Source organism: Podarcis erhardii (assembly GCF_964252035.2).
Source record: "Podarcis erhardii genome assembly, chromosome: Z".
NCBI lineage: Eukaryota > Metazoa > Chordata > Lepidosauria > Squamata > Lacertidae > Podarcis > Podarcis erhardii.
In genome coordinates this window covers 44,900,929-44,917,418 of record NC_138504.1, presented here as the reverse complement: position 1 = coordinate 44,917,418, position 16,490 = coordinate 44,900,929, and the positions used below count along the sequence as shown (strand labels likewise).

The 16,490-nt window shown below is 38.6% G+C and overlaps 1 protein-coding gene across 1 annotated transcript; it reads right to left on the bottom strand.

Annotated features, from left to right (window-relative positions):
• Window positions 1–2,053: 2,053 nt before the first annotated feature.
• TLR4 (toll like receptor 4) lies at window positions 2,054–13,619 on the bottom strand. Its single transcript, XM_081847563.1, has 3 exons — window positions 13,323–13,619; window positions 11,730–11,896; window positions 2,054–5,565 (listed from the first exon to the last, which is right to left on the bottom strand). The coding sequence occupies exons 1-3, from the start codon at window positions 13,425–13,427 to the stop codon at window positions 3,348–3,350; spliced, it is 2,490 nt and encodes an 829-aa protein (XP_081703689.1). The 5' UTR covers window positions 13,428–13,619; the 3' UTR covers window positions 2,054–3,347.
• Between the last annotated feature and the right edge of the window lie 2,871 nt (window positions 13,620–16,490).

The following is a 16,490-nucleotide window of genomic DNA, read 5'->3' as shown; positions in this document are numbered from 1 at the left end:
CTGCCCTTTGAATCTCCCTGCCAGCAGGGGGGAAAAGCAGCATTATACCAGACAGGCCTTTGAGATGTGAATTTCTTTTTACAAACTTGTATTTATTGATGGTTTTTTTCCTTCTTCTTTTTTTAATGTTTTATTGATTGTTTTATCTTACTGCAATTTTGTGTGCTGCATAACGTCTTGCTGTATTTTTATGAAATGGAGATCTATAACAAATGAAACAAACAATCATTCCCCTGTCCCTATCCCCCACCCTCCAGCTTGGTCTTCTGAATGTGCTCATCTGCCTTTCGTTGTGTATTGCAATACACAATATGGTCCCAAGCGACTCACTGTAGCCTGGTTCTGTATTCAGCAAACACTTACCCTATAAACAACACGTCCATCGTAAACTCTTATTATCATTCTCCCAGCTGCTCTCAGGCTTTCAGAACCCCATTATGATAATGATAATACAAAAAAAGGAAGAAGAATCTTAGGACAGTGTGATTTGAGGCAGAAGTATATTTACACTGTGAATTGTTTGTCAAGGACCCACAGAGAGAGGAAGGGGAGGGAGGGAGGGAGGGAGGGAGGGAGAGAAAGATGCCTGTGCAGTCATTTTCGGGAGCAAACTGATTCTCCCCTACCTTTTGTTCCTTAATTTAAAGCTGTAGCTTCTGAAATCCAGGCTAATATTGACATTGTCCTAAGCTTTCTCTTCTTTCCTCAGTCATAAGGACCTTGAGCAATGTCCTTGTTTACTTCACTTTAAGCAGAAAAGAAGATCAGCCACTGGATCAGATCAAAGACCCATTCAGAGCAGCAACATGATCTCAGAACACCCCAGCAGATACTTCTTACTGGGACGCCCACAAACAGACCATGGATGCCACAGCACTAAATACCAGATGATGAGGGCTGAGGTGTTGAGCTGGTTAATTCATTGGATTATTCCACTGAACACATTTTGATTAACTTGATTAGCAGATTAGAAGGTGATTAATAATAATAATAATAATAATAATAATAATACTTATTAAAGGGGGAATGCTGTGGGTGGCAACAGTCATTTTGGAAGAAGAATTCTACATTTTAGAAGAGGCATACTCCTTTTCTAATTCATTGTGTTATTTATTTATTTATTTATTTCACAAATTAATACAGCGCTGGATTATAATAAAACCTCAGAGTTGTTTACAAAAAGAATATCAGTTACAAGCATTATAAAATAACTATTTAAAACATTCAAAACTATTTAAAATCAACAATAAGTTAAAAAGCAGATCAAAACACAGTAAAACACTTCTTTTCAAAAACCTATTTGCTGTAATGAACAAATAAACACTGCCCTTGGGGAAAGTCATATATTTTTGTTTGTTTGTTGTTTATTTCCTGTACAATGTCTCATGAAGCAACTCTGTTTCCACAAAGCACCTGAATAGGGAACCATTGGTTACCTCCCATGAAACAGGAGTGTGACAGCCATATTGTTGGTAGGGATGGGGACCACGTCTACTCCAGGCCTATGGCTACATACCCCTCACCAAAAAATAATAATAATCTTATTCCCTCTTCCTTTTACTAGGCATAGACGATATAGAACCTTGAATAAATAAAGGAGCCTGTCTTACTCTCTCTTTGCTTCCCATTTATTATTGTTAGTAATACACAATTCAACTCATTTTTGTTTCATTTTCAGCAAGTCATGGATTGACCCAGAAGAGGGGGGCAGTTATGGGTTTTGGCACCACCCATGAGGCAGGAACCAGGGCAGAGGAAAGGTCAGAGCCCTCAGAGATGGAGAAGGGCACACAGGTCATATCAGAGGTGGAGGAAGAGACTGTTCAGGTGAGGGATGGGCCAGTGGGTGTAGCTTCTGAAATGGTATCCTTATGGCAGGGAAAGGGGACATCTGGGCCTCTGGACCTCCAGGTGCTGTTGCACTACAATTCCCATCATACTTGACCACTAGCCATGCTGGCTGGGGCTGATGGGAGGCAAAGTGAAAGGCACCATGTTCTTCTTCCCCCTCTTAAAGATTCCACACCACATACACAGATAATTTCCCCAAGGATAAAGACTAAATTCTTTTATTAGGGTCATCCAACCAGAACATTCCCCTGTCCCCCACCCACTGACCCTGCACATCCTCCAGAATTTTACTGATCAGAATAGTGACACCTTGGTAGCATCCCTATTACCATGCCAAGGTCTCTACCCTGCACCCTGAAATATCATTATACACATTGCTGAAGGCTCTACTCTGCCTTGTGCATTGATATACTCAGCAATAGGCTGCATCCCATGAATTTATAAGCCGAAAGTGTGTTTGTTCATCAGAGTAAAGATATACTATGGAGGAGTGAGTGATAATATGGTATCAACAGTTCAAAAATATACCTCAGCAGCTGGGTGTGCAAAACAGTAGCTTCCCACTAAAAGTTCATGTTCACGTTTTTATATCCATGCTAGAAACAGGGAGCCATTCCCCTCCACACACACAGACACATACTAGGGATTATGGGGAGGGTGCTGAGCCATGGAGGATAAGCAACAGCAGGAGGTAGTGCCCACTGGACTGGTGGGGCAGAAAGCATCTCTAGATAAAGCTCTGCCTATCCTCTCCATCCTCCTCCCTGCTGAGTTCTGCAAGTGGGATAACACAGAGACTGAGGAGGAGGAAGCTGGCAGGCAGTGCTCCCCCCTGGACAGGTTGTAAACCAGAAAGCAGGCAGGTGGGGTCAAGTTGAGGGCTCACAGAGGTTGGTGGGGCCATGCTCCATCTGCCCAAATGGACTAGCCCCCACTGAAAACCTATAAACGGCATCCCCAAAGGCAAAGAAATGGGGAGGGAAAGAAACATAAATTCAACCGAGTCAAGGAATAGAGACTGCCCCCAGTAAATAAGGACATTAGTAGTGCATCACATTGCTTCCCAGATGGAAATTATTCCAGGCTCAATAAAGCAACCCTTCATAACATTTGTTCTCAAACATTGCCTTCACTTGGTGCAGGGAGGGCCCTACAATGAGGCAGAGTGAGGCATCTGCCTCAGTTGGCAGATGCTGAGGGGCAGAGAGTGGATGGAGCTGAGAGTGGCCTGCCTTGTACACTTTATGTTTTCCTGCTGCCCTCAACTGCAGTGGAAGTCACAGTCCTTTCACCAGTATTGGAGTACAATTCCACTACCTATCCAGTTGCTTTCTGCATGTGACTTGGTGGAGCGTACCATCTTGTCCTTTGCCTCAGCCAGCAAAGCATTGGCCCTGATTTGGTGGCTGGCTCACGGCAACAGAAATATTGAGATATGGCCCTAGCCTGCTAACATTAACCTACTAACATTAGCTTCAGTTCTTCCTTGTCCATGTTTAGCCATTAAGCAAGGCTGACCGCAGCTGTCTCAAGAATATATGCCGGTTCAACTCAGAGTCCTTCCACACCAAATAGGTGTTCCTCCGCAAGTAGCGGAACAGGCCCAACTTCCGCTGCAGAACTGCTTTGTCCGTCCCATCTAGAACAACCCAGATCATACTGGCTTTGCTGTCCAGCAGCTGCCAAGACTGAGCTACCTCGAGCTCAAAGTTACACCATCGGCTCTCCAGGAAGTGACTAGAGACAACAGTGATGACTTTCCGGCTGCTCTGGAAGCCTTGTTTGATAATGTTGGTGATGACAGGCACTCCAGGGATGAAATCGCGATAGAAGAAGCAGAGGCGGAAGCTAGGCACTCCCATTTCTAGAGTTTCCTCCAGCTCCCGTCTCACCCACTCCTGGTCTCTGCTGGAGTAAATGACAAAGGCATCGTAGACATTGTCCTCCTCAGCAGAGCGACGGCGTCCACCAAGCAACACTGCCAAATAATACAGGTGAAAATAGTACTTATAAACCAGAATCAAAGATAAGACTAGAACCACAGAAATGGTCATTGAGATAGCCACTGTGGCTGTACTGACACGGCAAGAAGCTAGGTCAAAATTCATCAGACGGGCATCTCTTAAGTGCTTGGGGCTGTGGCAGGTCATGTTTTCAACATGCCGGAGGAGGTTCCTGTTCTCTTTGGCCCACTGCAAGAAATGCAAGTTCTCACAGGAGCAATCAAAAAGATTCTGAGAGAGGTCCAGATTCTTCAGGCTGCTGGGCAAATTCTGTAGATCCTTCTCTGTTAAAACAGACAACTGGTTGCTATGGAAATCCAGGATAGTGAGGGCTTGGAGGTGGACATAGGCCTCTGGATGGAGGCCCAGGAGCTTGTTATGACTGATGTTCAGTTCGCGGAGCTCATGGAGGCTGGCTAGGCTGTTAAGGGAGAGATATTGCAGCCGACAATTGGAAATGTCCAAGATTTGCAGACTGCTGAGGTTCTTTAAGGTGTTAAGCAACTTATTGTTTTCAAAGGTGTTGCCAGCCATTTTCAGCACTTGCAGACTTTTCAACCCACAAAATGTACATTCTGACTGAATATTTGTGTGGGTGTGTGAAATATCAAGGTAGATGAGATTTGGAAGGCACAGAAAAACAGGGACCTCTCCTGCTCCACTGAGTGTGGTATGTTGTAAATCCATCATTTCCAGTTTGGGGAGGCCATAGCACTCAGGCTCTAAACTGATTCTAACATTGAAGCTAAGATTCAAATACTTCAAGTTTGGAACCCCTTTTCTGAGGCAGAGCCAGCAAAGGTCAGCAGTAAGCGCATTCTGACTGAGATCCAGGGTCTCGAGCTTCTGCAGTCCCTGAAAGTCCTCCTCAAATTCAACAAGCTGTTTGGTGCGGGTGATGTGAAGTGATCTTAGCTCCTTCAAGGAAGACAACCTCACTGAAGGCACCTGTCTAAATCTGGAGTCCCTGAATTCAAGATGGCGTATGCTTGAGTTTTCTGGGAAATTTGACACGTCTTTTATGTAGGTATCTACCAGTCGTATAGTGGAGAAGTTGTTCAAGCAAAGAGAGAGGTCATCTGTATTGTCAACATCACCATTAGTGCAGATGAGAGTTATCTCCTGCAAGCGCATATGACATAGGGCATCCAAGATACCTTTACTGAAAGTCTGCAGCTTCTTAATGTTCCTATATTCTCCTAACACTAAACTGTTGGCATATAAACCAGTCAGATTCTGAAGGCTGGCTTGCATAATGGTGCTACTCTCAAAGCAGCCTCTCAAAGATAGTTTCTGAAGGTGAAGTCCTGCAATGGCATTTACCTCAATATGTTTTATGTCATTCTTAGATAGCACAAGTGTGAGGTTCTGGCTTGACAGTGCATCCAAATCTCCTACCGAAATGGAAGATATCTTGTTTGCTTGGAGGTTCAAAAACTTTAGAAATAGTAGGCGGGAAAAATATTCAGGAAGCTTCAATGAATCAATGTAGTTGTTTCCCAGATTCAGTTCTTGGAGAGATGTCAATTGTCCAATGGGCAGGTTTTCCAGGGAGTATAGTTCAGTTTGTACAGCTACCAGTCTTTTCAAGGATGTCAAATCATGAAAAGCTCTTGCACCCAGGAAATGGAGAGGATTGGCAGTCAGGATCAAGACAGAAAGGTTACATAGACCAGCAAAGGCATTGTCTTCGATATTCTGGATGTTGCATCTATAGTTGGGGGAAAAAGAAGAGAATCTGAAAACAGGGGGCTGCTCATGGGCTCCATGCAGCCATCAACCTCTTTAAGCTCATGGGCACATTTGGACTTTTTGGGAAATGCTGAGGCTGTCATTCCCTCTGGTTCCATCTCTTAACCTTCCACAAACAGAGAAAATGTGTATGTTATGTGTACATCCCCCCTTCACTATTCCAAAGTATCTGGGCAAAATTCAGATCCATCAGAATGAATCTGAACCTTGAAAAACTCATAGAGCTGAAAGAGCAACTGGGAAGTTATGTCATTCTTCCAAATTGATTTCTTTGTACTTTTCAAGGGAGATAAGGGTAATCCCTGTCACTACTCATGACCATGGAAGCAGTGATTGGAGGTGGGGGTGTAAAATATTCTGCATCAACAGAATTATAATGTCCAGATCAGCTGACATCATAGTCCCGCTCTATTCAGCCTTGGTCAGAACAAGCTGGAATACTGTGTACAGTTTTGGGTGCCACAATTTAAGAAGGATATTGATAAGCTGAAATGTCTGCAGAGGAGGGCAACCAAGATGGTCAAGGGTCTGGAAACCGAGCCTTATGAAGGAGAAGAGTGAGAGGAGATATGATAGCCATCTTCAAATATCTAAAGAGCTGTCCCAAGGAAGATGGAGCACAAAATGAGGATTGTCTATACAAGCAGGCCACCATTTTATTGCACCATTTTATTTTATGTAGGGTTGGGCGGGACCCCCAGGATCATCTAGTGACTAGTCCAAACCCTTGCAATTCAGGAAAACTCCAAAGGGAACTCCTTTGGATCACTGCCTTTTCCTCTGCGAGGCTATGCATGGGATTAGTCCAGAGGCTGCAGCTGCAGGGAAACCAACTGCCAACATTTAACACCTGGCTTGGGGGATTTGCACTGGCTGCCATTTGGCTACTGGGCCAAGTTCAAGGTGTTGGTAGTAATGTATGATGCCTTATACAGCCCAGGACCAGGTCACTTGAGAGGTTGCCTTATCCCTTATCTGCCCAGCAGATCAGGACTGTTTGTGGGATAATTTAGCTTTCAAACTCAAAAAATCTCAGAAGCCCCCTCAAACAATAAGTTTTGTTGGTTGGAGCAGTGCTCATAATGATGTAGCATTATTCCAGATGCATTGTTGTGGTGGGGAGTGGGATTATTAGTAATAATAATACCCACCAATCTGGTTGGATTTTCCCAGCCACTCTTGGTGGCTTACAGCATATATTGAAACATAGCAAGCTGGTCCCCACTGGCCTGTGGGAGCATCCATTTTTTCCCTTCTATTATGCTCCTGAGATTGAGCTAATGGTTGAAAACTAGCCACGGCTTGTAGTAGTAGCAAATACAGGATCTTGGAGGAGGTTGAATTCCTGTGCCACCACCAGGATTATATACTTCCACACACACCAGAAATTAGTGGAATTTACCCTCACCACAAAGATAAGGCAAGCCCTTGTTTGTCCTGCTCACATACACCCCAACCAACTGTAAGGAGAAGCTCAGTCAGATAAGCAGGGTAGGTAAAGATAAAGGTACTCTTGACCGTTAGGTTCAGTTGCAGACGACTTTCAGGTTGCGTGCTTATCTCGCTCTGTAGGCCGAGGGAGCTGGCATACAGCTTCCGGGTCATGTGGCCAGCATGACTAAGCTGCTTCTGGCAAAACCAGAAGAGAGCATGGAAATGCTGTTTACCTTCCCACCGGAGTGGTACCTATTTATCTACTTGCACTTTGACGTGCTTCCAAACTGCTAGGTTGGCAGGATCAGGGAACAAGCAATGGGGGCTCACCCTGTCGCAGGGATTCAAACCACCAACTTTCTGATTGGCAAGCCCTAGGCTCTGTGGTTTATTATATCATAAATCATAATTCATAAATCATGATTCATAAAAAGTAATTCATAAATCATAACTCATAATTGATAAATGCAATTCACAATTCACAATTTATAAATTATAAATCATGAATATCAAAAATATCATAAATACCATGATTCATGAATCAGGACTCAGGAATCAGGAACCATAAATAACCACAATTCATAATTCTTAATTCATAATTCATAAATATCACGCATCATGTCATAAAATAATTCATAATTCATAAATATCAGTAATAGTACATCATGATTCATGATTCATGATTCATAATTCATGATTCATAAATACCACGAATCATATATCATGGATCGTGATTCGTAATTCATATTTCATAAATATTGTGAATCCTAAATCATGAATCATGATTCATAATTCCTAATTCATAAATATCGTGAATCCTAAATCATGAATCGTGATTCGTAATTCACAATTCATAAATATTGTGAATCCTAAATCATGAATCGTGATTCGTAATTCATAATTCATAAATATAGTGAATCCTAAATCATTAATCGTGATTTGTAATTCCTAATTCATAAATATCGTGAATCCTAAATCATGAATCGTGAATCGTGATTCGTAATTCATAATTCATAATTCATAATTCATAAATACCGTGAATCCTAAATCATGAATCATGATTTGTAATTCATAAATATGGTGAATCCTAAATCATGAATCGTGATTTGTAATTCATAATTCATAAATATCATGAATCCTAAATCATGAATCGTGATTTGTAATTCATAATTCATAAATATCGTGAATCCTAAATCATGAATCGTGATTTGTAATTCATAATTCATGAATATCATGAATCCTAAATCATGAATCGTGATTCGTAATTCCTAATTCATAAATATCGTGAATCCTAAATCATGAATCGTGATTCGTAATTCACAATTCATAAATATTGTGAATCCTAAATCATGAATCGTGATTCATAATTCATAATTCATAAATATAGTGAATCCTAAATCATGAATCGTGATTTGTAATTCATAATTCATAAATATCGTGAATCCTAAATCATGAATCGTGAATCGTGATTCATAATTCATAATTCATAATTCATAATTCATAATTCATAATTCATAATTCATAATTCAAAATTCAAAATTCAAAATTCAAAATTCAAAATTCAAAATTCAAAATTCATAAATATCGTGAATCCTAAATCATGAATCATGATTTGTAATTCGTAAATATGGTGAATCCTAAATCATGAATCGTGATTTGTAATTCATAATTCATAAATATCATGAATCCTAAATCATGAATCGTGATTTGTAATTCATAATTCATAAATATCGTGAATCCTAAATCATGAATCATGATTTGTAATTCATAATTCATGAATATCATGAATCCTGAATCCTAAATCATGAATCGTGATTTGTAATTCATAATTCATAAATATCGTGAATCCTAAATCATGAATCGTGATTTGTAATTCATAATTCATAAATATCATGAATCCTAAATCATGAATCGTGATTTGTAATTCCTAATTCATAAATATCTTGAATCCTAAATCATGAATCGTGATTTGTAATTCATAATTCATAAATATGATGAATCCTAAATCATGAATCGTGATTTGTAATTCATAATTCATACATATCATGAATCCTAAATCATGAATCATGAATCATGATTCATGATTCATAATTCATAAATATCAGGAATCAAAAATCACAAGTATCATGAATTGCAAATCATGAATCATAATTCATAATTCATAAATATCATGAATCGTAAATCGTCAATCATAAATCATGATTCATGATTCGTAATTCATAAATATCATAAATATCTTGAATCCTAAATCATGAATCGTGATTTGTAATTCATAATTCATAAATATCGTGAATCCTAAATCATGAATCGTGATTTGTAATTCATAATTCATGAATATCATGAATCCTAAATCATGAATCGTGATTTGTAATTCCTAATTCATAAATATCGTGAATCCTAAATCATGAATCGTGATTCGTAATTCACAATTCATAAATATTGTGAATCCTAAATCATTAATCGTGATTCATAATTCATAATTCATAAATATAGTGAATCCTAAATCATGAATCGTGATTTGTAATTCATAATTCATAAATATCGTGAATCCTAAATCATGAATCGTGAATCGTGATTCGTAATTCATAATTCATAATTCATAATTCAAAATTCATAAATATCGTGAATCCTAAATCATGAATCATGATTTGTAATTCGTAAATATGGTGAATCCTAAATCATGAATCGTGATTTGTAATTCATAATTCATAAATATCATGAATCCTAAATCATGAATCGTGATTTGTAATTCATAATTCATAAATATCGTGAATCCTAAATCATGAATCATGATTTGTAATTCATAATTCATAAATATCCTAAATCCTAAATCATGAATCGTGATTTGTAATTCATAATTCATAAATATCGTGAATCCTAAATCATGAATCGTGATTTGTAATTCATAATTCATAAATATCATGAATCCTAAATCATGAATCGTGATTTGTAATTCCTAATTCATAAATATCGTGAATCCTAAATCATGAATCGTGATTTGTAATTCATAATTCATACATATCATGAATCCTAAATCATGAATCATGATTCATGATTCATGATTCATAATTCATAAATATCAGGAATCAAAAATCACAAGTATCATGAATTGCAAATCATGAATCATAATTCATAATTCATAAATATCATGAATCGTAAATCGTCAATCATAAATCATGATTCATGATTCGTAATTCATAAATATCATAAATATCTTGAACCCTAAATCATGAATCGTGATTCGTAATTCATAATTCATAATTCATAATTCATAATTCATAATTCATAATTCATAATTCATAATTCATAATTTGTAATTCATAAATATCGTGAATCCTAAATCATGAATCATGATTTGTAATTCGTAAATATGGTGAATCCTAAATCATGAATCGTGATTTGTAATTCATAATTCATAAATATCATGAATCCTAAATCATGAATCGTGATTTGTAATTCATAATTCATAAATATCGTGAATCCTAAATCATGAATCATGATTTGTAATTCATAATTCATGAATATCATGAATCCTAAATCCTAAATCATGAATTGTGATTTGTAATTCATAATTCATAAATATCGTGAATCCTAAATCATGAATCGTGATTTGTAATTCATAATTCATAAATATCATGAATCCTAAATCATGAATCGTGATTTGTAATTCCTAATTCATAAATATCGTGAATCCTAAATCATGAATCGTGATTTGTAATTCATAATTCATAAATATGATGAATCCTAAATCATGAATCGTGATTTGTAATTCATAATTCATACATATCATGAATCCTAAATCATGAATCATGAATCATGATTCATGATTCATAATTCATAAATATCAGGAATCAAAAATCACAAGTATCATGAATTGCAAATCATGAATCATAATTCATAATTCATAAATATCATGAATCGTAAATCGTCAATCATAAATCATGATTCATGATTCGTAATTCATAAATATAAATATCTTGAATCCTAAATCATGAATCGTGTTTTGTAATTCATAATTCATAAATATCATGAATCCTAAATCATGAATCATGAATCATGATTCATGATTCATGATTCATGATTCATGATTCATGATTCATGATTCATGATTCATAATTCATAAATATCAGGAATCAAAAATCACAAGTATCATGAATTGCAAATCATGAATCATAATTCATAATTCATAAATATCATGAATCGTAAATCGTCAATCATAAATCATGATTCATGATTCGTAATTCATAAATATCATAAACATCGTGTTTTTCCGGCCAAGGGCCATATTCCTTTCCCGGCAACCTTCAAGCGGTGGATTAAGTGGTGAATGCAGAAGTAGGGAGAGCAAAAGAATGTAAATTTTACCTTCTGCACAGTAGGCCTGTTTCTATACATTCACATGCCTCTTGCCTCCATCCAAGCAAGCAAGAAGCATTATCAAAGCTTAAGCACAATTTGCAGCTATATAAAAAACTTCTGGAGGGTGGAAAGCAGGGTCATGGGAAGAGTCCCAAGAACCATACAGACATGCCTGGAGACCCCCATCCCAGTAGCTTTATGTAGCAGATGCTGCAATGTTTGTACCAACTGTTACATTTGCACCAGCTTTGCATCTGTTGTCATTGGCTCTCAACATGACATGAAGCCAATTGGGCCAGTGGTCTCAGCAATAAAAATACACTACTTTACCTAGTGAGGTCCAGAAACTTCAGTGCGAAGAGTGGTGAGAAATAATTTGAGGTCAGGATTCCCAGTGGGTTGAAGCTGAGATCCAGGCTCTGGGCGGAATTTGGAATATCTGGTGGAATAGCACTGAGGTTCAGCTCCATGCATTTGTAAGTGATACCTGGGATCACCTGAAACATGAACAGGTCATTTCAATAAAACTGTGTTTATAAAGATGCTACAGAGAATGAGGAAGACATGCCTAATTTTTAGGAATGACCAAGCAACAATCTGCACAACAGTGGTCAGTGGGACAAGACTTACTACTTTACCTTCTGTCACAGCCATCACAATGACTTAACCAAGAGGGAGAGTGAGAAGGGCAAGGCAGTAAAGCACTGGGGCAGAAGAAGTGCTACAAACACATCATAGATTTAAAGACATTTAAAACACATGACTTCCCCTGGAAAATTCTGGGAAAAATAGTTTAGCCTTCACAGAGCTACAATTCCCACCACCCTTAACAAACTAGTGTTCTGCAGGGGAAGTCATGTGCTTTACATCAGGCACACTGAGCTGGGCCCCACATGGGAGAGTTGTCATGTATGCATGATGTCACACGCACAAGACAATGCCCCCCATAAGGCCACACCTGCCGGGACATGTAGGTGCCTGCCAGGATGCTCTGGTGACTGAGGCGGGTGTGTGTGGAGGGCATAAATCACTCGTCACCCCCACTCAGTGCTCACCCAAGGGTGTCAGGGGATGGCATTCCCCTCAATATTGAGGGGGGGGGTTCTGCCCCCTGCCTCAAAATATTGAGGGGGCTGAAGCCTCATACCCGGCACCCCAGCTTGGAATGTACTTTAAATGTCGTATGCACAGCCTTGCTATTTCACTACAACCAGAATGAATCTGTGCTTTCTTTGGCCCCTTAGAATCCTCACTGATGGGCACTAGGAGAAACTGGGTACAAGAAGGCTTTAATATTTGCATAAACACACACACCCCTGTTTCCAACCACTTTGGTTTACAAAAGGAAAAAAAAAACCTAGCACTCTGAGTCAAGAGATTCAGAGATATCGGCAGGAGGAGAGAAAAGATTCCAGAGGAAGGCTCAGTGGCAAAATACCTGCTTTGCATTCATGGAATCATAGAAATACAGAGTTAGAAAGAACTCAAAGTGCCATCTAGTCCAATCCCCAAGCAATGCAAAAAGTTCTAAATTCAATCCCTGGCATCTCCAGGTAGGACTGGGCAAGATTCCTTCCCTGAAATCCTGGAGACCTCCTGCCAGTCAATGTGGAAATTACTGAGTTAGATTGATCAGAGTGGTCTGAGTCAGTACAAGCCAGCTTCCTACACCTCTGTTTCACAGAGGCAAACCAGTACATTATGCCTTTGTGCATGCACACCCCAAGTCATTGTGCCTAGAGTATCTAAGCGCAGCTGTGTTGTTCCAACAGCTGAGGCTGAAAATCCTACAGGTGCTTATCTCTCTTCTAATCGCAGTAAGAACACTAGGACAATTGACATTAAAAATCAGCTGCTTCACTCTGCCTAATGGCTGGCACTGTCCAGAAGAAACATCAGCTCATATTTCAAAAGCACACCTACCTCCAAGCAGGGGTTGAGGCTTCTGATTATCATCTGGGACTGGAAAAACACAGCCAAAGAGAATGTGATGATCAGTGAAGGGCAGAGGCAACCATTCCTGGGCATCTTCCAGTGGAAAGAAAGAAACACACAGTTTGAAGAGAGAGAAAAAACAACATTAACAAAAGGAGTGTTGCATTGCCACACGAGGCCTAGTAATAGCCATGAAGGGTAGAGAGCTGCATCTAGAGAGACGCACTGGAAGAAGGAAGTGAAATTGAAAACAGAACAGCTCAGTGGCGTTCTCTTAGGCAGGGTTCGTGTTGCTGGTAAATGAAGTTAGGAAGGCATGATGACTACAGAATGCCAAGAGGAAGTTGCGTTTTACCATGTGATTTCCCCTTGGCTGATTAGACAGTGGGTTAAGCTGCACATTCTATGGAGTTCTGTCATTCTGTCCTCCACAGCTGTAGGCGGTGCTTCTGAATACCAGGAAAGGAGAGAGCTCTTGTGCTTGAATGCTGTTTGCCCACAGACTTGGCCTCTTGTCAGAACAGGATGCTGGACTAGATCACTCGTGGCCCTGATCCAGCAGTTCTTATGTTCTTTCATTATGTACTGTGTTTCTTTCTTCCCTTCCTTTTGATGTATTCTTTAATAAATTTATGTGATGTATTATTTAACAAATTACATTTTTAATTCCACATAATTACAAACATACATGAACAAGCATGCAACATACAATGCACTCATCATAATATTCAAATATATTATGTGATTTGTAGATCGCTTCTCAAGGGATTTACAAGACAATAAAACCTCTACAAAGCAGTATGTGTCCTCACACACACACATAACACATTTGTATATATGATATCAATTATATAGATATAAATAGTGCTTGAAAGGAGCTAATTCAGATTAACTAACTTACTGAATTGATTAAAAAATCTTTGAATTACACCTGAAGTGGGTGAAGTAAACATGAATTTTGTAATGAAAGTTTTTTGGAGGGGGATTAATTTCAGTTTTAGTTCAGTAATGTATGTATAGGGCATTCATCATACTTAGCTCTGTGTTTGACTGTGGCCATAGCAGTCAGCATTTTTACCAATCTGAAAAGTGATGTTGCTGTTTAAGCTTAAATATCATAATTGTTAGAAAAATGAAGCCACTTTTCACATTAGACTGTCTCTGTGTTTTGACATTTTTGTTTTTTTTTAATATAGTAAATTTTATTAGTATTTTTCACACAACAACAACAAAAGAAAAATAACAATACACAAAAACAAGCATATGAAAAACAAATCCAAATCTTACAAATTAATAATATAAACACTAAAAAGGAAAACACACACTGACTTCCACCAATCCCACAACACATCCTTTACCTCTCATTGTATCTTCCTATTTTCCTGTTTTCCTTATCATCTCTATCCTAGCATCTAGATATAAATCCCTCTTTCTTATCCTTTCACTTCAAAAGGTTATTCCAGACTCAGCCAGATTTCTGTCCTCGAACCTTGGCTTTTAAGGTATTCCTTTAGGCAGTCCCATTCCTTTTTCACTTAATTCACTTAATTTGGCTAATTCTAAATATTCTGAAAGCTTACATAACCATTCTGCCCTAGTGGGTAACTCATTCCCTTTCCAACATTTAGCCACCAGGATTCTTGCTGCAGACGTCATGTTTAAGAAAAATTAAGTTTTGTCTTTTGGAATATCGTCATTTAAAATTCCTAAAAGAAATGCCTCTGGCCTTTTACTATATGATATTCTTAGTATTTTCTTTATTTCTTCGTGGATCATGTTCCAAAATTTCCCAATTTGGGGGCATGTCCACCACATATGGTAAAAGGTTCCTTTTTGTTTCTTACATCTCCAGCACTTATTATTATATGTTTTATTCATTTTTGCCAGCCTTTCTGGTACCATCTATGATGCATTTTCATATAGTTCTCTCTTATTAGGTAACATGCTGTGAAATTTATATTTTTTGTCCACAGTCTTTCCCATTCATTATATACTGAGTGACATTTTTGTAGTCTTCTTAAGTATATTTTAAACTTTAGAAGAGCAGCTTGTAAAATTTTGAAGGCTGGGGAGAAGATGCTAAGAACCAGGGGAATGAATTGTGAATTTAATTGGAACAAAATTTGTTGTTGTTGATTAAATTTGTATACCATCATTTATTCATAGATCAAGCTGAGTTTAGTCCTTTTTTGGAGAGTGCAAGTTTGACCAAGAACTAAATCCTTTTGGAGGGGGCGAACTGAAACTGGAACTAATTCCTTATTAAAATTAACTTTCCAAGCAAAAACAAAAACGTGATTTATAGTAACAACAGCAGCAACAGCTGCTGCAGGAGCAGAAGCAACAGCAGCAAGGCCAGCTCAAGACTCCTGATGTCTTGATGGTGATTCGTGCCCCCACCAGGTAAGAAGAGATGAACATGAGGAACATAGGGAAAATTAAGATCTTCATTGGAAACAAGGGTGAATATCAAATTAACCATACCTAGCAGCTGAAGTGGTAATCAAAGGTAGACACCAGAGATGGGGAGACTGCTCTGAATTACACCAGGTGGGTGCAGACCCCAGGAGACCCCAGAGGGCAGCCACCACCATTTCCTCCATAATGGTTGAAGGAGACCAGCAGCACCTTCTATTCGCCAAGTGGTGGGCAATGCATTCATTGCAGGCCGGATCTGGTGTCCCAGTGGATGCTGACATTTGAGGTGGTCATCTCACTTTGTCTCATGGGTGGGCCAGCCATATCTATCTAAAACAAAACAGTAATATAATAAAGGAGAAAGTGGGGCATTAAAAACCCACTTTAAAATGTACAGGAATGGAGCTTGCCCATTCTCACATGGAACTGAATCCCACAAATAAGGGACCACCCCTAAATAGGTCAACTTTCTCCACTCCATCTGAGCAGAAATAAAGGCAGACAAGGAGAATCTGCTAGACACTTTCCCATATTGTTTTTCCAGCCCAATATTTGCTTCTTTTGTCTATTAAGACAATTTCTAATCCCACCTTTCTGCTTTAAAAAAGAACACTTTAGGCAGCTGACAGCAGAATGCTCAAATGAAAACAATCCTAAATATAGATACAAATGCAAACCTAGATCTGTTAAAAACAGAAAGAGCATATAAAAACATTGTGTTCGAACATTCCCAGAGGG